General features: G+C 44.9%; 3 protein-coding genes across 8 annotated transcripts; 1 reads left to right on the top strand and 2 right to left on the bottom strand.

Annotated features, from left to right (window-relative positions):
- Positions 1-3: 3 nt before the first annotated feature.
- LOC138632028 (excitatory amino acid transporter 1-like) lies at positions 4-12,275 on the bottom strand. 3 transcript variants are annotated; one of them, XM_069717283.1, is made up of 10 exons: positions 12,123-12,272; positions 10,676-10,818; positions 10,457-10,594; positions 8,619-8,823; positions 8,487-8,529; positions 7,369-7,649; positions 7,066-7,299; positions 4,299-4,493; positions 4,084-4,218; positions 4-2,125 (listed from the first exon to the last, which is right to left on the bottom strand). In XM_069717283.1, the coding sequence occupies exons 2-10, from the start codon at positions 10,812-10,814 to the stop codon at positions 1,915-1,917; spliced, it is 1,581 nt and encodes a 526-aa protein (XP_069573384.1). In that variant the 5' UTR covers positions 10,815-10,818; positions 12,123-12,272; the 3' UTR covers positions 4-1,914. The 3 variants fall into 3 exon arrangements, with proteins under 3 accessions (XP_069573384.1, XP_069573385.1, XP_069573386.1); XM_069717284.1 differs by having other exon boundaries at positions 10,676-10,815; XM_069717285.1 differs by lacking the exons at positions 4-2,125; positions 4,084-4,218; positions 4,299-4,493; positions 7,066-7,299 and having other exon boundaries at positions 7,365-7,649; positions 12,123-12,275.
- On the top strand, positions 12,154-22,825 carry nadk2 (NAD kinase 2, mitochondrial). 4 transcript variants are annotated; one of them, XM_069717290.1, is made up of 14 exons: positions 12,154-12,237; positions 15,481-15,775; positions 15,871-15,959; positions 16,239-16,327; positions 16,603-16,684; positions 16,838-16,921; positions 18,144-18,283; positions 18,449-18,542; positions 18,638-18,733; positions 20,158-20,213; positions 21,014-21,067; positions 21,211-21,334; positions 21,419-21,596; positions 21,635-22,825. In XM_069717290.1, the coding sequence occupies exons 2-13, from the start codon at positions 15,554-15,556 to the stop codon at positions 21,555-21,557; spliced, it is 1,269 nt and encodes a 422-aa protein (XP_069573391.1). In that variant the 5' UTR covers positions 12,154-12,237; positions 15,481-15,553; the 3' UTR covers positions 21,558-21,596; positions 21,635-22,825. The 4 variants fall into 4 exon arrangements, with proteins under 4 accessions (XP_069573391.1, XP_069573390.1, XP_069573388.1 ...); XM_069717289.1 differs by lacking the exon at positions 12,154-12,237 and adding an exon at positions 14,942-15,097; XM_069717287.1 differs by lacking the exon at positions 12,154-12,237 and adding an exon at positions 14,942-15,345 and having other exon boundaries at positions 15,422-15,775; positions 21,419-21,577.
- A 515-nt stretch (positions 22,826-23,340) lies between these two features.
- skp2 (S-phase kinase-associated protein 2, E3 ubiquitin protein ligase) lies at positions 23,341-27,141 on the bottom strand. Its single transcript, XM_069717328.1, has 10 exons — positions 27,036-27,141; positions 26,212-26,477; positions 26,015-26,126; positions 25,737-25,880; positions 25,469-25,603; positions 25,273-25,371; positions 25,036-25,163; positions 24,501-24,552; positions 24,299-24,406; positions 23,341-24,211 (listed from the first exon to the last, which is right to left on the bottom strand). Exons 1-10 carry the CDS (start codon positions 27,047-27,049, stop codon positions 23,992-23,994), a joined length of 1,278 nt encoding a protein of 425 aa, XP_069573429.1. The 5' UTR covers positions 27,050-27,141; the 3' UTR covers positions 23,341-23,991.
- Between the last annotated feature and the right edge of the window lie 506 nt (positions 27,142-27,647).

The raw sequence follows: 27,647 nt of genomic DNA, 5'->3' as shown, positions 1-27,647 counted from the left end.
ACAGAAGGATACAGGAAAATTTATTTCACTGAAGTTATAATAAACAAAAACTAATACAACTGGTTTCACAAAAGGTTGTTGAATTTCAGTTAAGTCTTGAATATCTGTTTCACACCTTCATGAAATCACAGACTAACGTGAATAAATCATTCAACATGTTTTCTCGTCTCATCTACAGGAAAGGAGCAGTTGGTAAAAAAAAAATGTCCATGAAGTCACAACACGTAAAGGGATGTACACACACACACACATACACACACACACACACACACACACACACACACACACACACACACACATGTTGGTAGTTGTAGATGTGTACCACTGAAGCATAAAAATCATACGATATCTCGTACTAACCACAGTATCAAGCAGCTAATGTGGGGAAAATACAGAATTACAACTTTGTTGATAAAATTTGAATTAAGTGAATCATGTCCTGGTGACAAAATGGTAAAAGTTACTGTAATTGTGGAGTGTATGTTTACTCAAAGAGCCCCTTTAAGTTTGTACATAAAATACTTTTTAATTTTAATTTGTGACAAAGCTTAAAAATCCTTAAAATGACTCGTCCTCCTTCAAACTCATTAAAACAAATTAAAAGAATCTATAAATATAGAAATATTTCATGTCTAACTGCTGAACACAGGATGTCTACACTTCACTGTAAAGTCCATTATCAGCATTTCTGATGTCACAAATCCTGCCCGTGTTAAAAATCGTATTGTCAATGAGCTCAGAAACTGTCATCAGGTGAACGTGAGAACAGCCTTCTAGTTTTAAACTCTGCACTTACATCATTCTGCTCAGTGAAGGTCAAATATTCAACAGGATGAACGAGAGCAGAAACATTTTTTTAAGTTGAGGGGGACTTTAAGATATCCGTAAAGTCTTCAGAGGATCTTCCCTGTTTACTGAGCAGCAGACGTCCTGTTCCTGTTTAGATGCTCTGCTGCAGGTGTCTCCAACCCAAAGCTCACAAACTACCAGCAGCCTGTGACTCGGTTCTGAGTAGCTAGGTTTGAACAATATGCAGTGTTTCCCACACACAGACTTGTGTATATTTGTCAATCATTTTCAGCATTTATTATTTATTGATTTATTAATCTCTTCGAGAGAACGACGCTATCAACGCAATGGATTAACCATCTCCCCCTCCACCTGTGTCTGCTCTGCACCATGTCAGTAAAGCAGAGGTGGAGCTCCGCCCACAGTGAGACACACAGAGGTCAGAGGACAGAAACACAGCAGTGACTCACACTGAGCTGGAAACAAACGGTTGCTCAGAAATTAGGTAAATAACAAATACAATATTTTCAGCTGGACCGCAACAGAGGGGGCGGAGCTATAGAGAGAGTCTGACACTTACACTGCTGGTAAACTAACAGCCGCAACTTTTCAGATTAAAAGCATAAAGAAAAAAAACATGCACATGCTGCTGAGTTTAAGTTGTTGAGATACAAACTGTGTGTTGAGTATCAGTTTGTTAATGTTCACATAAAAGAAGCTGATTCAGCTGGTTTGGGTGGAGCTCAGCTATGTGAATAAATGCTACTGAACACGAGTAGCTCTCAGAGGGAAAAAGGTTGGAGACTCCTGCTCAGCTGTTTTTCAAATCCTCCATCCAGAAACCTACTTTGATCTCAGGTCCTACATGAGTGAAGTTAAATTATCCATTAAAATAGTACGAAACAGAAACTACCGATCCTATTTGAAATACACGACGCATATATTAAAGATGTCATATTTGTCATTGGGGATGACAGAGGATCATGAATCATTGATCACCTTTGGGATGTAATAATAAAGGAATGTTAACAAAGCCAGTAAAACTAAAGTGTCCAACAGAATGAAGTCCCTACTCCTGAAAACAGAACCAGCTGTACGTGTTTGTTTTGTTCACTGATGTCAGAGCTACATATTCGATTCACTGTGGGCACGTTTGTCGTTTTCAAAATCACTATCCTGGGAGATGAGCTTGTACGGTTTCTTCCTCTCCTTCTCCTCCACCACTGAGTTTCCCATCTCCACGTCTTTGCTGCGGAGCTCGTGTCGGGACAGAAATTCCACGATGCCGGCGCCGATCGAATCCCCCAAAACGTTGGTGGTCGTACGCAGGCGGTCCCTGCAGCCCGGCAGAAAACACAGAACTCTGGGTAAATATCCAACATGTTCACTGCACAGTGGGACATTTTACACGCTTTTTTTCTGACCAATCTTTTTCTATTTGAACTGAAGAAACACGGTCAGCAATCCACCAGAGAATCAGAGTAATAAAACAAGACGGGATATATTTACAATGACGTAATTACAAAAGGACGGATCCACAGAAGGCACATCTGTAATCACCGGGAGTCACTATCATCAATGCAAGAGAACATGCATGCTCAGCAATCTGGACCTGCATACATGTATACACATATGTACACCACAGATCACCCAAACAACATGTTACATACGCTCACACATACAGAACATGTCTGCAGAGAATATGACATTATGAACAGTGAATGGTGCTGATATGTAAAAGAAGCAGGTTGGAGAGCCCAAACAGCGAATTAAAAACCAAAACAAGACCAGAGTGTGTTTAAATTCAATTTGAAAAAAAAAATAGATGAGTATAAACTCTAAACTACATTTGAAGTTTCCAATCTGTCCAAACTCAAATAGAAAAAGCGGATGGTTCACACAGAAAATCTATGCAATAGTTTCTAGATGGACATTCAGGGGTGATGTCACCATGGAGACAATATTGTCTCCAACAAAGGGCTGATTTTACATCCCACCTTGTATACAAAACTATGAAGTAGTCAATCCACCAATAGAAACTTCCGTCTCCATCGTATGTCCCGCCCACTACACCCAACTCAACTCAAGGGTTTCGATTCGTAGACAAAAAGGTTAATTTCATAAGCAAAACTCAGAATTCTTTGACCAAAACTAGTAATTTTTTTTTTAAATGCAAATAATTCATTAATTATTATTATTATTATGAATAATAGTTCATATATTTTTACTTACAAACTGGATTTTTGATTGCAGTGCAAGAAATTTACTCTCAAAACAGTTTTTTTGCTTGCATGATGAAGACACAAGTACTCAACGCCTGTGTAGGCAGCTGTTTCCAAAAACAACAACAACAACAACAACAAAAAAGCTCCACAAAAACAAATTATGCTTCTTGGAAGGCACAAAAGAGCAAAGTTAGCAACTAGCACGTTAGCATCGAGGGACAGTTACTGTAGCAGCTCATCATCTGAACAGAAACACACGTCCGTTAGCTTTATGATGTCTCTGATTTTGTGTCTGCTGTGTGTCAGTAGCAGCTGATTTGACATTTTTAATGTTGGGTTTATTGACATAACTTCAGCTCCAGTTCTATAAATTATTGGGCTGTTTAATCCTGATACTTTATATGATCTTCCAAGGATTTGTATTTAAAATTGTATTTGATAAAGTAACTAGTAACTAACAGCTGTCAAATAAATGTTAAAAAATAGAGTAAGAAAGTATGATACATCTTTCTGCATTTATGTAGTAAAGTGAAGGAACAGAATTGAAAAAATGTAAAATGATTTAGTGACCTCAGCTCGCTGCATGAAACCGCCGTCAGCTTTTATACGTGAGACGCTGTCCTCTGCTCAGTGTGGAAAGTTCTGGTGAAGCGTGCCGCTGACAGACATTCATATCCTAGTTAAGGAGGAGGAGGGTTTCTTTCTTATTACCCCAGTTAGCTGAGTAATTTCTGGGAAGGGTATTCTAATTGAAATGATTAATTTGGGAAACCTAATTATGTTTCTATGTTAAAACTCATTGCAAAAATATTCAATACAAAAGGAAAGATGTAGCACAAGACTCCGGGGAGAGAGAAGTGTGTCACTAGGTGGTAGTAGATACGGAGCTGCTTTTGACCTTTAAAGTCCGATGATGTCCGTACCGTTACGGCAGCGCAGCCAACAAACAGCGTGTCACCGAGTGTTGGATGATTGTTCACGACACAGTCGGTTTCTGTGTTGGCTGCAGCCCCCCGACCCGGAGCAGGACGATGTGGACAGAGTTAATGGATGCAGGGAAGCTACTCACAGAAACCAATCAACGGCAATAATGAGAGTGATGTCATCAGTCGGAAGTCCAACGGAGGTCAGTACAATCACCATGGTGACCAGTCCCGCCTGAGGGATGCCAGCAGCTCCGATGCTGGCCGCAGTCGCTGTAATACTTTATCAAAGAAGAAGAACCCAAATGAAACAGTGTGACTGCTGGGAATGTTTTATTTCTCTACTTGTATTGATTTCTACCTGATGGTGATAATCTGACCGAAGTTCATCTCCATGTTGTTGACCTGGGCGATGAAGATGGCCGCCAGCGCCTCGTACAGAGCCGTCCCATCCATATTGATGGTGGCGCCAACGGGCAGTACGAAACGTGTGATCCGCTTATCAATTTTGTTGTTCTCCTCCAGACATTTAAAGGTGACGGGCAGCGTGGCGGAGCTGGGGAAGAAAGTTAGAAACAACGAAGAAATATACTTCAAGGCACCTTCAAACTGCAACAACAACAACAGCGGCTCAGTTTGTCTCAGTAATATTAGTGTAAAAAACCTCCATCTGTCAGGCTGTAAATATCAGCATCTGAACACCAGCTGAATCCTGGACACATGAAGGGTGTAAATGTGTGTTCCAGTGTGGCGTATCCTACAGTGCAACGTGCGTTACGTCTGTTACATTGTGACGTCTGTTATATTGTGACGTTATATTGTGACGTGTGTAATATTGTGACGTGTGTAATATTGTGAAGTGTCTTATATTGTGACGTCTGTTATATTGTGACGTGTTATATTGTGACGTGTTACATTGCGACGTGTTATATTGTGACGTGTTACATTGTGAAGTGTTATATTGTGACGTGTATATTGTGAAGTCTTATATTGTGACGTCTTATATTGAGACGTCTGTTATATTGCGACGTCTCCAATATTGTGAAGTGTGTTACATTGCGATGTGTTATATTGTTACGTGTTACATTGTGATGTTTTACATTGCAACGTGTGTTACATTGCAACGTGTGTTACATTGTGACGTGTTATATTGTGAAGTGTCTTATATTGTGACATCTGTTGTATTGTGACGTGTTACATTGTGACGTGTTATATTGCGACGTGTTATATTGAGACGTGTGTAATATTGTGAAGTGTCTTATATTGTGACGTCTGTTATATTGTGACGTCTGTTATATTGTGATGTGTTATATTGCGACGTCTGTTACATTGCAACGTGTGTTACATTGTGACGTGTTATATTGTCACGTGTTATATTGCGACTTGTTATATTGTGACGTGCAATATTGTGACGTGTCTTATATTGTGACGTGTGTAATATTGTGAAGTGTCTTATACTGTGACGTCTGTTATATTGCGACGTGTTATATTGTGAAGTGTCTTATATTGTGATGTCTGTTATATTGTGACGTGTTATATTGTGACGTGTTATATTGTGACGTGTTATATTGTGACGTGTTATATTGCGATGTCTGTTATATTGTGACGTGTTATATTGTGACGTGTTATATTGCGACGTGTGTTACATTGTGACGTGTTATATTGTGACATCGTGTGTTATATTGTGACGTGTTATATTGTGACGTGTGTTATATTGTGACGTGTTATATTGTGACGTGTTACATTGCGATGTGTTACATTGCGACGTGTGTAATATTGTGAAGTGTCTGTTATATTGTGACGTGTTACATTGCAACATGTTATATTGTGACGTGTGTAACATTGTGAAGTGTCTTATATTGCGACGTGTGTTACATTGTGACGTGTGTTATATTGTGATGTTATATTGTGATGTCTGTTGTGTTGTGACGTGTTATATTGTTACGTGTGTTACATTGTGACGTGTTACATTGTGACGTGTGTTATATTGCGATGTGTTATATTGTGACGTCTGTTGTATTGTGACATTTTATATTGCGACGTGTTATATTGTGGCGTGTGTTACTTTTTTTTATTTCACTTTATTAATTGTGAGGGGAATATTGTCGTGTTATATTGCACGTGTTATCTTGGGGGACGTGCTGTTACAGGCTGCCACTTATATTGTGACGTGGTAACCTTGACCTGAGGTGTTATGTTGTGGATGATGGTTATATTGCCGGAGAACCCGGAGAGAATTGTGACGCAAGCACAGGGAGAACATTGCAAACTCCGCACATTGTAACGGCCCATTGTGACGTGTTCGATTGTGACCCGGGACCTTTTTGCTGTGAGGCGACAATGCTAACCACTGCACCACCGTGCCACCCAAATATTATATTGTTATATTGTGACGTGTTATATTGCAACGTCTGTTTTATTGTGACGTGTTACATTGCGACGTGTGTTACATTGTGACGTGTTACATTGTGATGTTATATTGTTACGTGTTACATTGTGACGTGTTATATTGCGGCATGTGTTACATTGTGACGTGTTACATTGTGATGTGTTACACTGCGACGTGTTACATTGCAACATGTGTTACATTGTTACATGTTACAGTGTGACGTGTTACATTGTGACGTCTGTTACATTGTTACGCGTTATATTACGACGTATGTTACAGCGCGACGTGTTCCATTGTGACGTCTGTTACATTGTTACGTGTTATATTACGACGTATGTTACAGTGCGACGTGTTACATTGTGAAGTGTGATACATTGTGAAGTGTGATACATTGTGACGTGTGTTCTAGTACGACGTGTGTTACATACCGATGAGTGCGATGAGTGTTACAGTGCGACATGTCCTGGGCGGATGTTGGGAAGGTGAATGAGGGGGGCGGGGCGGATAGTGGTTGGGGTGGATAATGTGGGCGGGGCGGATGAGGTGGGCGGGGTGGATGGTGGGCGTACCCAACGCTTGACTCTCCCCCACAGATTAGAGACAGGTTCGAAAGGTTTATCTCCCGTCAGCCTTAAAGACAATTAAATAAAATTGCAGTACATCTCTGACAGCTGAAAGGGCCCTCATGGTCTGCCATGGCTTGTCAGTTTGTTTGGTTGGTAGATGTCATGTGACTCACCTGGAGGAGGTGCCCAGCGCCGTCACCAGAGCCTGCAGGATCCCGGCGATGAAGATGAAGGGGTTTTGCCGTGTGATGACAAAATAAAGAGTGGGCAGGATGAGGACGCCGTGGATCATCAGGCCGATGATGACCGTGATGGTGTACATGCCCAGCTGGCCACCCATCTCTGTCAGATCATCCATCTCCACAATCTTCCCTGCGATCAGGAACAGGATCCCAATCGGAGCGTACCTGAGAGAGGGAGTTACTGACGGTAGTGTTTGTTCACAACGACTAACAGACGAATCCCGGCCATCTTACCACATGATGATGGCGACCAGGCGCATGATGGCTTCGTTGAGGCTGTCGAAGAAGTCCTTGAGGACCTGGCCCTGCTCCTTCATGTTACCGATTATTAGGCCGAAGCACATGGAGAACACCACCAGCCCGAGGGCGTTGACCCCGTACACCTGACCCGGCACGGGGATCATCTCCTCCCGGGTGATCTCCATCACCTCCTGGGTGGCGTTGGTGGAGTTGAAGAGGGTTTCATTCACCGTCACCGTGAAATGGACCACTCGCTTCCCGTATTTGGTTTTGAACTGGAGGAACGAGAGGATCAGAGTTTCATCAACCGTATAATGCCTCTGGGGATCATTAATTAGTGATGACGAGGATATGATGCCATGTTGGGTTTACTTTTAGATGCACACTGAGGCCGGGTTTGGGTCCAGAAAGAAACACTGCGTACTGAGCCCGGTGTCATGTGATGTTCTGAATATTTATGCTTGTTCTGGTTCAATACGCTCTACAAACCAGCTGCTTCAGTATTATTTATCTAAAAGAGTCTTGTTGTCATCAATCACAAAAATTATCTTCAGCGGTGCAACTTGGTTTAAATCTTATTTATCAGACAGATTTCAGTTTTTTTAATCTTCCATGAACACTAGAGGGAGTCATGGAGTTCCACAGGGTTCTGTACTAAGACCTGTACTGTTCAAGTTGTACATATTAGGAAACACTGCATATGTTTTTATTGCCATATAAAAGAATCCTGCCAGTCACAACTCGAGTGTGTCTAAAAAAACAAAGGTGATGATGATGTTGAATGTTCTTCTTGTGAATTCAGACAAAACTGAAGTTATTGTATTTCATCATATTTCTCCCATGTTACCTTTTTTAAATCGGCTTCCTGTAAAATAAATAATTCCTCTCTTGACATACAAAGACCTTAAAGACCAAACGTATCTCCAATCTTAACGATTATCCTGACAGCACTCTTCTTTGGTGGTTCCAGAACAGGAGGCAGAACCTTCATCCTGCAGAACCTCTCCTGCAGAACCAGCTCCCAGTTCTGGTACCGGAGTCAGACACCCTCTCTACTGTTAAAGGCTTCAAACCTTCCCGCCGCTTCATGAAGTACCACCGGTGCAGCTCACCTGCTCTGTGCAGGCTTGGACCAGGTTCGGTGGGAACATGTTTCTGAAACGAGAACAGTGATTTAGAGACGCCGTCTGTCGGCTCGTCAAAGCTGAACTCTGAAACCCTCGTCGTCGTCCCGTGAATGATACCTGATCAGGTCCAAGAAGGCGTCGGCAGGACTGACTTGCTCGATGTGCTGCTGCTTTCCGAACTCCTCTTTCGATCCTTTTCCCGGGTGGATGATGAGCACGATGATGATGCCGGTGAAGACTGCGATGAAGGTGGTGGTCATGTAGTAGATGACGGCTCTCATGCCCATCTTTCCGGAGGCTTTGCTGTCCAAAGCTGCCATTCCTGACGGACACGGAGACAGAAAGGCTGCTGATTACTTCAACAAATAACAATATTCTTTATAAACAACCAGACCGGTGTCTTCCCAAGATGTCGAACACTCTTAGATACACGCCGATGCTTCAATAACTACATGGTTCGGTTGAGGGAAAGATCATCGACTTCAATCATCGGGAACACAGCCAGAGTCATAAAGAGCCTTCAGCCACAACAAGAACGAAGAGTCCTGAAACAGTTCTTCATCGTGGAGTCAGTCTGGATCACATGAAGACACAGAGGAGCTGTGGACATGTTTACAAGATGCTGAACAACTTACCTGCCGAGTACCTTGAAACACAGAGAGCCAGTGAACCCGGTGATGCCGGGTGACACCGAATTTTATATTGAGGTCAAAGGTTCAGGGAGGTGGTAGAGAGACTCGGATGCCTCTCCAATAAAAGATAACCAGCCACATGAAATATTAGATCTTTGATAGAATTTCAGAAATAGTGAGGTAATAGTAAGTAAACTACAATTGCAGCGGTTTATTTTAGTGTAAACAGCTGATTAATGAAGCTAATGAAGGCAAAGATTACATTTTTGTAGATATAAATCAACATAATCTGCAGCTTTAATCCAAAGTGACATGAACATGTGGTCTGTAATCTCACAGCACACGTTAATGTCGGGATGTAAATGCATGCAGTACACACACTGTGCGTGTGGAAATGAAGTCTGATCTGGAGCACAGAAATCTGCCCTGCAAGTTCAAAGGTCATCTGACTGATTAAAAGCTACAGGGAGGAACAGTCATGGTGGTTTGGGGCTGCAGCCTGTCTACAGCTGGATACACCTGGACAGGTTACATCACAGGGCCAACACACAGAGGGACACTCAGATTCACACCTGCAGCCGGATCAGAACCACCTGTTCACCGAACCACAGCGAAGGAGTGAATGGATTATCTTTATACATTTTTAATTGAATCTTTAATTAATTCAGCAACTGGAAACAATGAATCCCACTGATGATTTACACTTTTCTCCATTATAATGACTACGGCCACTAGAGGTCACAATAACTGTAAATGTCCTAAGATGCTTGTGCAGACGGGCCATGGAGCTGTTAAAGAAGAGGATGTTCTGCATCAAGAGGCGACAACATGAAATTAACACAAAAAGCTGATGAAAAGAGAACATACAGTCTCTTGTTCCAACCCGGTATCACAGCAAGGCGTGAAATAGACATGCCGATCCACAACAGCAAAAACGTGACATAGCTACACTTTGCGCTTCCAGGCGTGAAAGTTACACGTTTTGAAACAAAACATGTGGTTGAGGTTACGAAACAAAAACAACTCAAGAAAAACGTTGGTTCAAACTAAAAAATGTCCTCGTACTCTGTTGACCTCTGTTGAGATGATCCCGCGTCACATGACATTTACTTGCATGTAAGTTTCACGCTTACAAAATGTGTAATTTTTACACCTAAAAAAAAAAAAAAAAAAGAAGCCAAAAGCATTGCTATCTCACGTTCTGCTGTCGTGGACCAGCGTGTCTATTTAACGCTTTGCGATGACACCAGGTTGCCATGACAACGGGTAGCCCGTATCACATGAACATAGAAGACTGAGCTGGAGGAAGGAAATGCGCTGCACCTGTTACTAGACTGGAGATCAGTAGCGGCAGGACGAGCATCTGCAGCATCCTCATGAGCAGCTCTCCGGGGAAGGAGAAGTACTTCACCTCGCGATAGGTCATTTTATAGGGCCGCAGCGCGAATCCCAGGATAATCCCTGCAGAGAGAAGCAGAGAGTCACGGCTCCGTCACCTCGCCGGTCTGAAGCAGGCGGAGACGCTTCATCCTGCGTACGCACCGACTACAACCGCTCCCACAGTGAACAGCACGAAGGCGTTCTTCTTCAGGAAGGCCTGCACGTCCTCTTTGGAGATCTCCTCCACTTTCCTCTTGGCCTTCATGGTTCGTATGTGGATGCTTTCTCTGAAGCGCTGCATCCTGCTGAACACATACAAAGTTCAGATGAAGCTTTAATTCAGAGTGTCTGTCCATCATCTCGTAGCGGGACCTCGTCTCCAAACCTCAACTTTAACACCTTCATCCTTTTGTTCAGTGTTTCTTGTAAAGTTGAGTTTTATCAAATTTATTTTTCTTTTTGAATGTTGAGTATCGACACGTCAAAAACCAGAAGCAGCGTCGTATTATTCCATCAAACACTCTGTGACGAAGGTTCGGGTGTTCAGTGTATGAAATAGTAGAAATATTGAAATATGCCTTTATTATTCTACAGGTGAACTTAATGTTCAGCGACCAACAGTTAAAAACACACAAAAAAACAGAGAAGCATGGAAACATTTATATTTAAGACGTTGTACCAGATCATTTTTTGCATTTATGCTTAAAGAAATGTAAATATATTCAGTCATCAGAACTGAACGACTATCAGCTGATCATCTTCTGTCAGAGGATGTTTCTGGCAATAATCAATAAAGAGTCATGATGTTCAAAAGAAGCTCTCGTCCAAATCCAGCTGTGAGAACCACAGCTGGCCGTTTTATTGTCATCTCAACATATTAATGGCAAAAATGATAGAATAAAATTCTTTACAATTACATTAACAGATATGTTCACAATCTGAAAACAACAGCCAGGTTCCTGTCTGAAATATAACCAGGTTCAGTTTGTATTAAAAGATTTCATCCCATAATGCTGCTGATAGAAGTGCTGGGAGACCAAATCCACTCTCGCTGCTCTGAACGTATTCAAAGTTTATCATTTTTGGAAAGTTTGTCCTTCGTTTGACGAACTGATGAAGTCTCCTGTTTTCTTCAAATAGACTTTAAAATGTCATCCCTGATCAGCACCAAACTGCCTTTTAAAAGGAAACGGTGAAGATCTACAAAGACTCTGATTCATGTATTAAACATCTTCTCCATAACATGCTATAAGTGCTCTGAAGGCTCAGTTCACTTTAACAAAATAACAGCAGTGAGTGAGGATTTTGGTATTAATGTTCTGCTTTCACATATTATCCTACAAATGCGACTTTTCAGTAACGCCATTAAATTTTAATTCATCTTAATTAGACTGGAGTGAAATGACGATTACAAACCAGACAAATGAAAGCAAAATGATCTGGTGCTCCGTATTTGTGATTTAGGTGAGATGGTGCTTTAATATCCAGATTCTCAATTTGTTTTTACCTTTTTATCTCAGAGTTCAGATCTCATTGTCAATTAAAGTAAGTACAACTCCTGTATGTTTTAATATTAAGGAATAAAAAAAGCAGGTGGTCCCTCTCTTACCTGTTTGTGCTCTTCAGCCGGCAGCGGTGACGTTGGACTCGGCGGGTCGAGGAGCACGCGAGGAGGTTCCTGGAGGACGGAGGGACGGAGGATCTGAAGTGAAGCGCTCCGAGAGGTGAGAGGGAAACAGAAGGATGTCATCAGAGGGATGCGAGGGAGTCATCCAGACAGGACTCAGAGGGAGGAGGGAGGGAGGACAGAAAATGGTCCTCCCATAATAACACTGTTAGCCCTGTGACACAGATTCAGCTGAAGTCCAGGTGGATGGAAAACTTTGTGGACTTCTGAAAATCACTCAAGGAGGATTTGAAATGATCCAAAGTTTTATCATCTCCTCTCTCTTAACTTTACGGATTTAACACCGAGTTATGTTTTAAGGATAATGATGTAGATTTGTTGCTGACATAGAAAACAATAACCAGGTTTGTGTGATACACATCGTCTCCCTGGGGACGTGTTATAGTTTGAGATAATTCCACCGAGTAAACGACGCACCACAATTAGCTGAACAAAGTGGAGCTGTAATAAGTGACCTGACTGTAAGGAAACATATTCCCCGGTGGAGGTGAATATAATTAGTGAAGAATACCCCTCGAATCAGGTCACATTACAAACAGGGTTCCTGCTCACACTAGTGAATGAAGGATTTCTGGAGGTGTTTGGTGCTGATTGATTTTTTTACTTCTTTTGCTTTCTGCTCGTCTTTATTTTAAAGTATGTTGAAGATGAGTTTTCTGTTCATTCAAAGAATTTATAATCAAAACTCAGGTGGTCCGCCGAGTCGTGTTTGGATTCTTTCCTTCTGTAAAAGGAAACTAAATTCATATTTTTAAACGGGATCAAATGACAGTTACTTTAAAGTGAAAGCGTTCATTCAATTTGAAAAAGATTATTCACATCTGATTCAACCAGTCGAGGGCTGAAACCACAGACTGGATATCAAAGAGTTCGTAGCTTCAGGTCTGTAAAATGGTTCTGATCCAGAAGTGTCTTCAGCTGCAATACCAGCGAGTGCCACTAGAGGTCGGCTCCAAAAAGCCTCCGGCTCCATAGACTCCCATTCAACTTCTCTCATCAAATCCAAAGTGAATAAAATGTGTCCATCAGTTATCTCGGTGTTGTTAGCTAAAGTCACTCCTTCTTCTTAGTTTTCTGGAGGTCCATCTGAAAATAATCCCTCATTCATTAGAAAAGAAGATTCAAGAAGACCTGTTTCTGGGGGCGTGTCTGTTTGATTGACAGGCCTGTGGTGCAGTCAGGTTACAGCTATCGGTGGACGGGACGTAGTATCGTCAGGTTTCTGATCAGATCGGTCAGATCCACCGCTGGCTCCTCCCCCAGCTCGTCCAAATATGGTCACTTCCTGCTCCAAACCTCTCCGAACTAGCAAAGATGGTGACGGACAGAATCTGAACTGGAGGATTCATAACGTTCACAAACCAACGATGACATCACTGATGGTTGATGACATCACTGATGGTTGATGGTTGGTTGAGACTAATAAAGTCAGACTTTGGTGAAGTCTCATATACAGTCAATGGTTTAACCTTAAAGATGTCAGATGGACCTTTTACATTTTCATGTACACTTTCATTCACCCCAGAACTGATCCTGAATCAGTGTTTCTACTGGCAGCAGGAAATAAAAAAACAATTTGTTTAGATTTGGGGAAAGCTCAGCATTTAAATTAGTGAGACTTTATTGTCACTTTTACATGAATCAACACATGATGAAGATAATGGGATGGTCCTCTAAAGGATATGTTGACTTATGGTTTCTATTGATCCATCCTCGTCCTCTGCGGCCCTCATACAGTGATCACTGAGGGCCCTGAAGGCACCGTCACAATGAACCCCAACTCCAGCTGTGATGAGCTGTTGGCACCAACAACCTGTGAGGCGTCTTTTAATGGACACAATGTTGAAGTTGCTCTGTGGCTCTTTGGTCACATGACTTCTGTGACTGATCCTCTGATTTTGTGTTTGATGTGAAGATGATCATCATCAGATTCATGTCATAATCAAACTCCTAGTAGTAAATCCAGCCTCAGTCCAGGCAACTGTGTAGATCACCTCACGAGGTTTTCTTCTGTTTAAAGTGATTCAAAACGACATAAACTGTTCGTTATTAAGAATCAGTGCTGTTTATTTGATGTTCAATATATTTTATAGCACTGACTGCTCCTCCAGCGGAAGTACCTGCTCCCTTATTTCTTATGATATCAGTATTAAAGGGAACACACCCCTTTTCCTCAGTTTACCACAGATACTCCTGAATTTTAAGGCCGCCTAGTTAATAGTTATTTTAGTGCCAGTAAAAGACATCTCTCTAAACAGGTATTTCTAGATGAAGCTGAGCAAAGGCAATGGAAACCGTGTTCAGAGTCTGATTCATAGTTTCATGAGGACTCCTGTATTTATCCTGGGAATGATTACTGTTTAGTAACTTGGGACAAAAAAAAAGTCAATTTCAATATGTATAGTTTTTAGTATGTTTAGGTGCATTAGAAAAAAAAAATCAGTGTTTCTCCTTCAGGTTTTGAAACATCACTTACAAAAAATTAAATAAAATATTTGAATGAACAAATATAAACAAATAATCGAGATTTGTAAGACTTTATTGTGTGTTGAGTGGAGGTCTCGTGGCCTCAGATGTCCGAGTTTATTTATACCCGGAGATGCGATGAACCGGATCCTGGTTTTATTTTCAGCGGCCCTGAACGCATCAGCGTCACGCGCAGCACAGCGGCAGCCAATCAGGTTGACTCTACGTATCTCACGTACAGCTCGAGGACGTGCCAGACTGCACGGTACGTGCCGCCGCTGGTCGTTTGTTGTCGCGTGTTCTTCACCTGTTCAGGTGTGTTAACCGTCGTTTTAAAGGCGGGAGCACGTGCGGAGCGTGTCGCGTCTGTAGCGCGGTCTCTGGGGAGAGTCAACCCAGCTCCGAGTGGGAGATATGCGGGCGTACGAGTGGTGAGCATGCCGCTAGCTACTTTTAGCTCGTGAAGCGAAACTGGTAACGTAACGCCAGCTGTTAACCAGACCAAATACGGAGGACTAGTTAAGCAGCTGACTAGCTGGTGGTGCTGTTCGGTTACCAGGCGGAGAGAAAACAATCCAGTCCGAAAGTAATAGCCCGGAGATAAAGGCGGGTCACCGGGTGACAGGAGAGCGCGGTGACCTTCCCTGACAGCTGTGTGCGTGTGTGTGTGTGTGTGTGTGTGTGTGTGTGTGTGTGTGTGTGTGCGTGTGTGTGTGTGTGTGTGTGTGTGTGTGTGTGTGTGTGTGTGAGACTAGTTGAATGGGCTCCACCTGCCCAGAGCTCTGACGGGTCCGTTATGTCATCTCCGTGACAGCAGCACCGGACCGGACCGTCACTCCTCACCGGGACGTGGACTCTAGTTCTCGGTTGTGTGTCCACTAACAATAATGTCTCGTCGCGTGGTGGTGACCGTGTTGGGTCGCGGTGTGAGCCTCCTGTACGGAAGCCCGGTTCGCCCCGTCCACACCACCGCGTGGAAGCCGTCCTCGCCGCAGTGGACCGGGTTCAAACCGGACCGAGTGGCCGTGGTAACGAAGACCACCCGGTATGAGTTTGAGCAGCAGCGGTACCTGTACGCAGGGCTCTCTGAAGAGGACCTGAAACTACTGGTAAGACACCCCCCCCCCCCCCATGTCCCTCCCCCTCCAGGCAGATCACTCACCTGTCACCTACCTGTCCAGACTGTCTGCTCTGTGTGTTGCAGCTCGCCCTGAAAGGCTCCAGCTACAGCGGCCTGCTGGAGAGACACAACATCCACACCAACAATGTGGAGCACGTGGTGAAGAGCCTGAGGTGAGACCAGGCCCTTCAGACAGGAGGACAGACAGGCTGGAGGACAGACAGACAGACAGGCTGGAGGACAGACAGACAGGAGGACAGACAGGCTGGAGGGCAGACAGGCTGGAGGACAGACAGACAGACAGGCTGGAGGACAGACAGGCTGGAGGACAGACAGGCTGGAGGACAGACAGACAGACAGACAGACAGGAGGACAGACAGGCTGGAGGACAGACAGACAGGCTGGAGGACAGACAGGGTTTGGTGTTTTCAGGACAGTTTGTGTGTTTGCAGGCGAGAAGGCATCGAGGTGCGGGTGGTGAAGAGGGGCGAGTACGATGAGGAGGTGGTGCGATGGGCGGACGCCATCATCTCCGCTGGAGGTACGAACACTCAGTTCAGTTGGTTTTTGAAGCCTCTGACATCGAATCATTAAAAATATAAAGTTCGTTAAACTAGTTCAACTTTGGGCGTCAATCACTGAAAAGAACTCTGATTTAAAGAATCTTCCTCGACCGTCAACGTTTGTGACGCAGAGAATGGACAGGACTTAACCTTATTCACCCTTTGGGGTGGGGGTGGGAGGTGGGGGTGGCACAACATGAACAAAGGCTTCAGACCACAATACAAGTTCTCTAACTGCAGTTTGTTTTGTTAGGTGACGGGACAATGCTGCTTGTTGCCAGTAAGGTTTTAAGCAAGGACAAACCGGTTGTTGGAGTAAACACGGACCCGGAGAGGTAAACGTCACACTGGGAACCTTTTCTCTGTTGTACCGAAGCTCAACGAGGACGTTGGTCACCCGGATTCATTGATTCACACCGTCCTGTGATTGATCCACGTTTATCAGCGCGTTCAGATGAGCTCACTACAGTTTTCCCGCTCTGCCAAAGGTCAGAAGGTCACCTGTGCCTCCCCGTGCGCTACACCCGGGCCTTCCCCGAGGCTCTGGAGAAACTCTGCCGTGGTGAGTTCAGGTGCGTATTTACCCACCGGTATTCTTCAGTGTCGTCCTGCCTTCTGTCTGGTTACCCATCTTATCGATCATCTTATTTTAAGATTAGAAAAAGACTTTATTAATCCTGCAGTGGGGAAATGTAGCTTCAGAATACAGGCAGGAGAAAGAAAAGTGCTCACGAAGACAGAATTACAACAAAAACAAATAGAACAAGAAAAAGGTTTTAGGAAACTTTAAAAAAAAAAACAATGTTTAAATACACACACACACGAGCCATATACACAGAAACATAAATACACCTTGATAGGTAAAGAAAAACAGATGATTATTATTACACGTAGGTGATAAAAACATATTTTTAATTGTAAATTTCGAGCATATATTTTGTATTGCACAGAGATCAGTGATTTGTATTTTTGCGGCGAATCCCAATTTACAGGTAAAGTTACCTCGTAAGCTGTAATGTGAAGAGAAATATCCCATAATTCCTCACTCCCGCTGAACTCCTTGGACCTGTTTGTCTCAGCCTGAAGTTGAAGATGAGTGGGCGGCACGGTGGTGCAGTGGTTAGCACTGTCACCTCACAGCAAAAAAGGTTCTGGGTTGGAATCCGGTCCTGGGCCTTTCTGTGTGGAGTTTGCATGTTCTCCCTGTGCTTGCGTGGGTTCTCTCCGGGTTCTCCGGCTTCCTCCCATCATCCAAAAACATGCACCTCAGGTCAGGTTACCTGGCGCCGCGCTAGTGGCAGCCTGCTGCAGCACCTCCCCCCTGAGAGACCCCCTGCTGTAGTGAAGACATTTCCCCTCGGGGATTAATAAAGTGTATAAAATCAAATTAAAAAAAAATCAACCTGTGAAATCTGCAGGAAGTCACTTTGCTGTTCTCAGTGCTTCCTGTAGAGTCACCTGCCGCCACTAGAGGGCGCAGTGGTGCTCCGTCAGCATGAAAACTACGTTTGGTTGAGGTGGATGTGAACTTAAAATATCTTTGATTATGTCTGCGGTTAGACAACTTCCATATTAATGATTGATAGATTTAAATGAAGTATTTGATATTGTACTGATGCCAGTTTATTGTTAATCCAACACAGGAAAATACCTTTTTATTAAATGATTGAGTTAACTGAGTATGTAAAAATCCTGCTTGAATTAGTGGTGGGAAAAAGGACAGAAGGCGGGGCTCTGCTCAGACGGCCGCTCGGTCCCCTCACTTCCTGCTCTCACTTCCTGGTCTGCGTTCAGGTGGTTGTGGCGTCAGAGGATCCGTCTTCACCTGGAGGGAACCGGGATCAACCCGACCCCCGTGAACCTGCACGAGTTGCAGCTGAGTCTGGAGCAGCACAGCCAGGCTCACCGCATCACCACCATGGACAACCGGCGGAGTACGCCATAGCATAAGCCCCGCCCCCGTCCGTCAGTCTGTCTGTATCGTCCTGTCTTCCCTCCCGTTTCCCTCTCTGATCGTTTTGCACAAGATGGAATATGCTAGATTAATATCAGCCTCTGATTATGAATGTGATCATTATTATTGTTCCTCCATGTTTCAGGGGCGGGAACGTTACCGGAGAGCTTCTCCAAGCCCCGCCTCCTCCCCATCAGAAGCCTGAACGAGATCTTCATCGGAGAGTCTCTGTCCTCCAGGTACGACCTTTTGTCTGTCCAGCTCTCATCAGGGGACGTGAGTGTCAGTTCTTCTCATCACATGTCCTCCTGCTCCTCCTCGTCCTCCTCCTCAGGGCCTCCTACTACGAGATCTCTGTGGACGACGGGCCGTGGGAGAAACAGAAGAGTTCAGGACTCAGCATCTGCACGGGGACGGGATCCAAAGCCTGGTGAGTCTCAGATGAATCACCAAACAGCTGATTTCACACTAATAACAACACAAATATGAGTATTAGAACCCATTTAATCAGAACCTCCAGGACATCACTGGCTCTTTTTGTGACTGTTGTGATCATAAATGTTTGATTTTGGAGTTTTAAGTGAGGTTTTTTTTTTTTTTTTTTACATAAAATTGCAGGAATTCAAAAAAAATGCAAGTTAAGAAAGAAAAGTGAGATTTAAAAAAAAAAAAAATTTAACCACTAGCTGATAAAGGAATAAATATATAACCAGAAAATAATTTTAGTTCAAATCTTTTTTTTACTTATTTATTGAACTTGGAGAACCTTGGAGATAAAAGGTCCTAAAAGCTACTAAAAGGTCCTAAAATCTCCTAAAAGGTCCTAAAAGCTGCATATGTTTCCAGAACAGACGTCAGTGACTGGAATATAGAAACAAGGACGACATCAGCCTTTCAAAATAAGAGCTTTAGATGCTGTTTAATTCATGTTCATTCAACACATAGACCTGCTGGATGAAACAAACAAAGAGACGTCTCTGACAACTGGACGTGTGGACAAAACTCATTTAACATCCAGTAATATGGAATCACTTCCTCTGATCACAAACATTTAATCATCATTTTAATGTGAAGAACACATTTCCCACAAACCCCGTCACTTCCTGTTTCTCCGGTGAAGAGAGTTTTATTTGGAGATGAAAACAGAAGCAGAGACTTTCTGATAAAATGAGGAGTTATTATTAATAAAGTTAGTTTTGTTTGAAAAGATTTACTTTATGTTTTAATACTTTCAGCTCAGATTCTGATGACGACGTTTTTTGAGGAAAATCGCAGGAAAATTGTAAAGCTCCCACGAATATTGTGGAGTTTGCTTGAATTTGCGTTAATTATTGCGATTTCCTGGAGGGACTGTATTTCTAACAATATATGTTAATATTAAACTAATTAATAATTTAATTAATTAAACTAGTGCCTCATCCTCAGGTTCTGTGTCTTCAGAGTTAAGACTGACTGAATGAATCGTAGTTCACATCTTTATCAAAGCAACGGTGTTCAGATATTCGTTTGAAAGACTGATTTACTAACACCTCTAATAAAAGGCAGTTTTCACATTTATTTTGCACCCGTTTACTAAAAGTAATTGATATCGGTTTAAATTTTTGGATTTTGTGTGTTAAAGTGATTCCAGCCATGAAAAGTAAAAGTAACTCTGATCCCATTGAATCAAAAGCCAATCAGCACATCTGCAGCAAATAAATCTAAATATAAGAAGAAGAAACGCTGTCTGGGCGATTATTAAGTCAAAAAGATCAATAAATTAAATTAAGAGAAGATGGAAAGAAAGAAAAATAAAATAAGAAGTGTTTATATTGTTATGATGTTATTGTAAAGACGCGTCTCTGCTCTCCACAGGTCGTACAACATCAACAAACTGGCCGAACAAGCCGTCGAGGACGTTCTGAAAATAGGTACGTAAAATATCTGAAGTCATAAAGTGAACCAGATGTTCTGCCTGAAGTCATAGTGAACCAGATGTTCTACCTCAAGTCATAGTGAACCAGATGTTCTACCTGAAGTCATAGTGAACCAGATGTTCTACCTGAAGTCATAGTGAACCAGATGTTCTACCTGAAGTCACAGTGAACCAGATGTTCTACCTGAAGTCACAGTGAACCAGATGTTCTACCTGAAGTCACAGTGAACCAGATGTTCTGCCTGAAGTCACAGTGAACCAGATGTTCTGCCTGAAGTCACAGTGAACCAGATGTTCTACCTGAAGTCATAGTGAACCAGATGTTCTGCCTGAAGTCACAGTGAACCAGATGTTCTGCCTGAAGTCATAGTGAACCAGATGTTCTACCTGAAGTCATAGTGAACCAGATGTTCTACCTGAAGTCATAGTGAACCAGATGTTCTGCCTGAAGTCACAGTGAACCAGATGTTCTGCCTGAAGTCATAGTGAACCAGATGTTCTACCTGAAGTCATAGTGAACCAGATGTTCTACCTGAAGTCATAGTGAACCAGATGTTCTGCCTGAAGTCATAGTGAACCAGATGTTCTGCCTGAAGTCATAGTGAACCAGATGTTCCGCCTGAAGTCATAGTGAACCAGATGTTCCGCCTGAAGTCATAGTGAACCAGATGTTCTACCTGAAGTCATAGTGAACCAGATGTTCCACCTGAAGTCATAGTGAACCAGATGTTCTACCTGAAGTCATAGTGAACCAGATGTTCCACCTGAATCACTGATAAATGTTTGTTCTTTCAGGAAAGTCCCAGACTGGTCTGGAGATCCCCCTGAACCCAGGAGTCATAGAGAAGGGTGAGCTGCTCCTCCCTCCTCTTCTTCTTCCTTCACCTCTTCCTTCTCGTCTTCTTCCTGCTCCTCCTCATCTTCCTCCCCTTCCCTTTCCTCCTCCTCCTCCTGGTTCTGATTGGTTCTGATCCGGTTGTCTGCGTGTCCAGTCACCGATGAGTACAACAGGTCTCTGGTGTTCAGCCCGGACGACAGCTGCCTGTTCTACAGCATCAGGGAGCCCATCGTTAACCGGGTCTTCTCCAGCAGCCGGCAGAGAGGCTTCGCCAGCAGGTCGGTTCCGATCCGCCGAGCCAGTCGGTCAGACTTCACGCCGCCGGGAAGCCGCTCACGAGTTCTGCTCCTCTGCTCCTTCAGGGTGTGCATCCGGTCCCGCTGCTGGGACGCCTGCATGGTGGTGGACGGAGGGACGTCCTTCGAGTTCAACGACGGCGCCATCGCCACCATTAGCATGAGTGAGGAGGACCAGCTCCGCACGGTGCTGCTGGAGAACTGAGGCGGGTCCGGAGAACTGAGGCGGGTCCGGAGAACTGAGGCGGGTCCGGAGAACTGAGGCGGGTCCGGAGAACTGAGGCGGGTCCGGAGAACACGGCAGGAAACAGAGCTGTTGTTACTTTTCTTCTTCATTTTTTTTACATTTAGATTTTTTTCTCTTGCATTTTGATCTCTGAGCTTCTGGACCTCCTGTAGACACTTGGATGGAGGTCCAGCAGGAGGCAGGCTCGGTACCAACAGGCACACTGATGACTTTTTGTTGGAGCAGTGACTTTGTGTCATCTGTCATGCACTTATTAGCCTTGATAGTGGTCCCGGTTTGTTTGGAGGTCCGGGACCGTGTTCACAAAGAGTCACATGTCCTAACTGGCACTAAAAAGTCAGACAGATCCAACCAATCATCATCCATCAGTGATGTCATCAACCATCAGTGATGTCATCGTTGGTTTGTGAACATTATGAAGCCTCCAGTTCAGATTCTGTCCGTCACCATCTTTGCTAGTTCGGAGCGGTTTGGAGCAGGAAGTGACCATATTTGGACGAGCTGTGACCTGTAGCGCGTCACGGTGAGCGGACGTCTCTCATTGTCCGTCACATGACTTCCCGCCCGAACAGAGACCGACGTAAGGACCAACTTACGCCAGATTGAAACGGACCTTTGGATTGTGAGGTAGTTTCACAGCAGCAACATCACTGCTTCATGTTGTTGAAGCTTTTTTCATGTCGGTGCCATCACTTCCTGCTCACATATTTATTAGGAGGCTCAAACAGCTGTTCACTCTATCGAGGACTATTTCCAGCGGCGGATGGATCCACACAGTGAGTGATGGAGAAATACAGCCGGCCTTCACACACAATCAGAATCAGTTTGTGTGATTGGTCAACTCTGAGGAATGAAACCCGACTCCTCCTCAGACTCCAGCGTCTGCGGTGAACTGAAGGAACATCAGCGTGTTTGTGGAGAAAAGATATTTTTGGAAACAGCGTATATATTTTTTCTGGCTGTTAAAGGGTGTAAAAGATGAAGATGGAGCTGAAAACTGCCAAACTGAAGCGGGTCGGACGGAACCGACGGTCTGTTGACCTTGATTGATTTCAAATGATTAATTAATCAAATCAAGTAATTTCACTCCATCACCCCCACCTGCACTCTGGGGATGAACTTTACAAACCAATCAGGAAGTTGTGGATGCGCAGCCTGCCGAAAGGGTCGCCGCGGCAACAGGGTGACTTTTTTTTTAAGCAGATAAAAGTGTTGTGAAACAGAAACGTGTTCGTGTGATTCTTCCGGCTCTGATGTCGGGCAGCAGACTGACTCTGGGTCAGCTCACCTGTTCACAGCAGGTTTTAACAGGATTATTTTGGGATGTAACGTTGATAATAAGGTTAGTTAATGATGATTAACCTCCATGGAGTCATGATGTAAACAGAAATCATTTCCACTCCAGACTTCAGATTTAATACTCGATGTTTCCGTAGAAAACGGATTACTCAGATATTCTTAGAAGGGACAGATGTTGTGATGTCGGTCCACAGCTGGCTGGTTATAGTCTACATGTTAATGTGAGTGACAGCTGTCATTTTCCTGCTGAGGACACCGGTTACTATTAAACATGCTGGTTATGTCTTCATAAAAAAAAGATCCTTTCATCAGCTCCTGTTACAAACACTTTCTGGAGCTTTCAACGTGATCGAGTGACTGAAGGAGCAGTTTGATTACTTTAAGGAGCAGCTTTACTTTTTATTCCTCATGTCAGAGTTTATGTGAAGATAAATCCCTCAGATCAACTTCATCTACATCATTTTCTTCTTATTTTACAGCGGTTTGCATCCATCGCATTTTTGAACCTGAAAACTCCGTCGGAGCTCCGCGGAGAAATGAATTCAGACAAACCGGTTTTCAGTGGTTTACTTGGTAAATAAAGGAAAATCGACAGCTCACATGTTAAAACTCGGGTTCTAGTTCAGCATGAAGAAACACGGATCACGAGAACCTGGTCCAGATTATAGGGAACACATTCACATACAACATATTAAAGTCATGCCTCTGCTCCAACAGGAACATCAGACACGTCATTCAGCATTAAAAACAGCTGATCTCATTATTCCGGCTGACGGTTCAAACATCATTTCATCCGAGCTGATCAACACGTTTCCCTTCAAATGATTTAAATAACACATTATTAGAACCTCAAACGGATTCAAACACTTTTCAAGTTTCTGTAACTCGTCCAACCGGAGCTGGACTCAACATTCAAAAGTGACGTTTCTAAATCAGAGTATGACACGTGTCCGGTCCTCTGGTACCGTTTAACGCCAGCAGGACTGAAGCAGCAGCAACAAACACGGCTCTCTGTGTGTGTGTGTGTGTGTGTGTGTGTGTGTGTGTGTGTGTGTGTGTGTGTGAATACTGCAGCACCAAACAATCAGCAACACTACAGTTGGACCCGCAGCCGGCACTTCCTGTTCCACATGGCGCCGTCGCCAGGGCAACCGACGGACCTGCTGGCGGGGGTGGGCCGGGCCACGCGGGAGAAGGGCTCGATGTTGATGCTGACGTGAGGCATCTCCGTCTTCAGGGAGGACAGGTGGGTGTCCTGCACCAGGCCGAAGACGTCCAGCAGGCACAGCGCCGAGAACACCGTCCCCAGGTCGCTGCAGGACGACACGGCGGTTAATAAAACACAGGACTTCCTGTCTGATGATGAACGCGAGCGGGACGGCGTGCGGCCGACGACTTACCACAGAGCAGCCAGGTGGATGTGGTAGCAGCGACTCAGGGACAGATGCAGCAGCGCCTTCAGCTGTTTGAGGACGGGGAAGCTGTCGGCCGTCAGCTGAGTGCTGTCGCTGTAACGGAGGAACCAGAACAACACGACTCGGGTTTCACATCTCATCCTCATCCATCAATAAACCACCGACCGAACGAGGTAGAAGATCTTACCTCAGATCCAGAGTCTGGATGTGGGGGCATCTCTCCACCAGCACCTTCACATCTGGAAAACAACACCAGGCCGTCATCTCAGATCTCTGTCACCATGGAAACACACGATGCTCGTACCGCATCCCGCAGATCAGTTCAGCTCGTAATCAAGAGACTGAAAGGGTCCGAGTGGGAGGTGATGTCATAACTGTGACGCGTGTCGTCATTGTTGGACTTCACGTGATGAATACTGGACTTCCAACAACACACGCTGGTTAGAAACGTCCGAAAACGTTTATTAATATTAAAATCTGGCGTCCCGATTGGTTGAAAGTTTCACCGACACGCATGACATTTGTTTTTATTCTACACCTGGACACACTGTAGATTTATTCTCCAGTAAGAAGAGGTTGTACTTTGTTATTAGAAATAAAATAATGCCGACCAGCTGATGTGCAGACCAGAAAGCTGCAGGAAGTGGAGGGTTTGAACAGGAAGTGGAGGGTTTGAACAGGAAGTGGAGGGTTTGAACAGGAAGTGGAGGGTTTGAACGCACCGTCCAGTGTGAGGCTCTCTCTGTAGCCGCTGAGGTTGAGGTGCGTCACACCAGGACTCACGTTGTTAACGACACTCTTCACATGATCGTTGGTGAAGTCGCACCACGATATGTTCAGCTGATCAATACTGCAACACAACAATGAGGGGGAGGGGGAGGGGGAGGGAGGGAGTATTAATAAAAGCAGCGGTTACAAACGGGACTATTCTGACATGCGAGGTGGGCGGAGCTTCTGACCTGGAGCACCATCGGAGCATGTCGGCCAGCGCCGGAGCGGAGAAGCCGGAGCAGCCGCTGAGGTTGAGCTGCAGCAGGAGGGAGTTCCTGGACAGACAGCTGAGACAGACCAGAATAATCAACATCACGTATGATGGAAGTGAATCTGTCAGGGAGGACTGAGTTAAATCAGCTGATCCATCAGCTGATCTCCCACCTGATGATGTCGTCAGACAGCTGCAGACCTTCCAGACTCAGACACTCCAGCAGGCTGCAGTGACGCAGGACGCTATGCAGGGCCGAGGGGGACATGATGGAGCTGGACAGGTCCATCTGGACGATCTGCAGGGAGCTGAGCAGACACAGAGCATCAGGTTCTGGTTCTGGTTCATCAGTGGGTCACAGAGATCTTTCAACAACATAACTGAACTTTGTAGAAATGAAGCCGCCAGTCAGAACATGACCAGAACCTCTGCTGGACTCACCTGCTGCCCGTGAAGTGGAACTCCTCCACAAAGGCTCGGGGGCAGCGCAGCCTGCGGACGCCGGTCTTCAGAACCTGCTGCAGGGCCGGACCCGTGTGGGTCAGCCCCTCCAGGTCCACGCTGGTCCACAGCGACTCGTCCAACCTGGACACACACGGAGTCATTAGAACGTCTGTGATTCTGCAGACCGTAACGGCACCAAGAATTAATGTGACAATCAGGTGAGGAGGGGGACACGGGGAGGAAGACGTCCCCCCCGTGTAAGACAGGAGACTCACGCCAAACGCTGCCAGCGCCTGCAGACCGCAGAGACCCGGAGGAGGTCCTGCAGGGGGAGCTGGAGGAGGATCCTGAGGAGCAGCTCGTCCGGCAGCTGGTCCCATGAAACGACTGCAGGGAGGACAGAGCGGGACAGGTGAGTGGGACAGATGAGCCCAGCCAGGGGCGCTGCAGCAGGGCGGATGGGTGTGTCTACCTGACGGGGACTCCTTCCTCCTCCTGGACCTGCGGCCCAGAACAAACGGGCCGTCGTCGTTCTCTTTGCCCCTGCTGAGGCTCCGCGGGTGTTTGGGTCGAGGGGACCACTGCTGGATGAGCTCGGTGGGGGTGCACTCCGTGTCCGGGCCCGCGCTCAGGGGACCCCGGGACTTCCGTTTGTTCCCTCTGGACTGAGACCAAATGGAGCCGTGCGGACCAGGACCAGGACCAGGACCGAGACCGGGCAGCTCCTGCAACGGCATGCTGGAGGAAGAACGAGCAGATGAGACTGAGAAACATGGAACCATTCCGAACCGGACTCCGTCCTGCTCTTTAGAGAAGCACCACAGAAGAAGACCCGGGATCGACCGGGTTTCCTGCGCACGAGCTCTGTGCCCGCCATATTTGTGCAGCAGCCGGCAGTCAAACCGCGAAAACTCTCGGAACAAACTCGGATAAAAGTTCCGATCCTCCTTCAGGAGGTCCAAACACGTGCAGAGAAGCACCCGCGTTTTATTATCACATCCAGATCAGTCTGCAGCGGGAAAGGAGACCGGAGGCCCGACCGGAAAGAAAGCGCGGTACCGACTTTTGATCGGTTTCACATTAAATCTGATCAGATTAGCGGAACACAGGTCCACATTAAAGTGACGGGTTTATATTCATATGCACACGGAACCATCGGAGCTTCTACCGGGACACAGCAGCAGGTAACTCACCGGACCGACTCTCGTTCTCACAAGGACCGAATATGTGGAGACTGAACTTTCGGTGCCGCCGGTGTTACCGGATCAAAGTGCATCAAACATGATCTAATCGTACCTGTCGTTCGGCATGTCCTCCGGTTCCGAGCGAGCAGTGAGGCCCGGAGTAGACTGATGATTACCGCCGTCCTCCGCCGAGACTCTTTAAATTGTCCGCCGGCAGCGCGGCGCCCTGCTTTCACACGTCACTGACGCACTGACTCACGCCGTACGCCTCTGACGTCACACGTTCACGCGAGAGGCTGCCCAGTGCAGAGCCTCGTTTCAACCTATATGTCCATGATCAGAACCTCACAACGACCCAGATCATCGGTTCTGGCCTATCATCTTAGTCATAAACCATTTTAATAATCAACACATTAAAATCCGTCCAGCTGTGTCAGCAGCAGCAGCTTGTTCATACGTTTACAACAATTCTTGCAAATGAGGTCATCACAAGGACTCTGAATTTCCCAAATTAGTATTTCATGAAATCAAATTTGGAGTGATATTACAAGTTTGAAAAAGAAATTCTGTATAACAGCCTAATTATTATGGCCAAACAATTCATCAATAGATGCAGGTTCACTCATATCAGACCACTTTTATTAGTCTTCAGGAATGAGATCATCAATTTTAAGAATGCTTTAAAATTAGTAAAAGCTAAACACTTTTTTTTTTTTTTTAATTT

The sequence above is a fragment of the Brachyistius frenatus genome, unplaced genomic scaffold (genome assembly GCF_029030835.1).
Source record: "Brachyistius frenatus isolate BFR_SWC_R1_liver_20210118 unplaced genomic scaffold, ASM2903083v1 Contig_172, whole genome shotgun sequence".
Taxonomy (NCBI): Eukaryota; Metazoa; Chordata; class Actinopteri; family Embiotocidae; genus Brachyistius; species Brachyistius frenatus.
This window is presented reverse-complemented; position numbering and strand designations above follow the sequence as displayed.

Coding starts and splice junctions, on each gene's coding strand:
- LOC138632028 (XM_069717283.1), bottom strand. CDS start 10,814: ATGCAGCGCTTCAGAGAAAGCATCCACATACGAACCATGAAGGCCAAG. Junction 8,530..8,618: donor GCCTTCTTGGACCTGATCAG/GTATCATTCACG, acceptor TTCTCGTTTCAG/AAACATGTTCCCACCGAACC. Junction 7,300..7,368: donor CTGGTCGCCATCATCATGTG/GTAAGATGGCCG, acceptor TCCCTCTCTCAG/GTACGCTCCGATTGGGATCC.
- nadk2 (XM_069717290.1), top strand. CDS start 15,554: ATGTCTCGTCGCGTGGTGGTGACCGTGTTGGGTCGCGGTGTGAGCCTC. Junction 15,776..15,870: donor AAGAGGACCTGAAACTACTG/GTAAGACACCCC, acceptor TGTGTGTTGCAG/CTCGCCCTGAAAGGCTCCAG. Junction 16,328..16,602: donor CGCCATCATCTCCGCTGGAG/GTACGAACACTC, acceptor TTGTTTTGTTAG/GTGACGGGACAATGCTGCTT.
- skp2 (XM_069717328.1), bottom strand. Junction 25,881..26,014: donor AGGCGCTGGCAGCGTTTGGC/GTGAGTCTCCTG, acceptor GTGTGTGTCCAG/GTTGGACGAGTCGCTGTGGA. Junction 25,164..25,272: donor ATGCTCCGATGGTGCTCCAG/GTCAGAAGCTCC, acceptor GTTGTGTTGCAG/TATTGATCAGCTGAACATAT.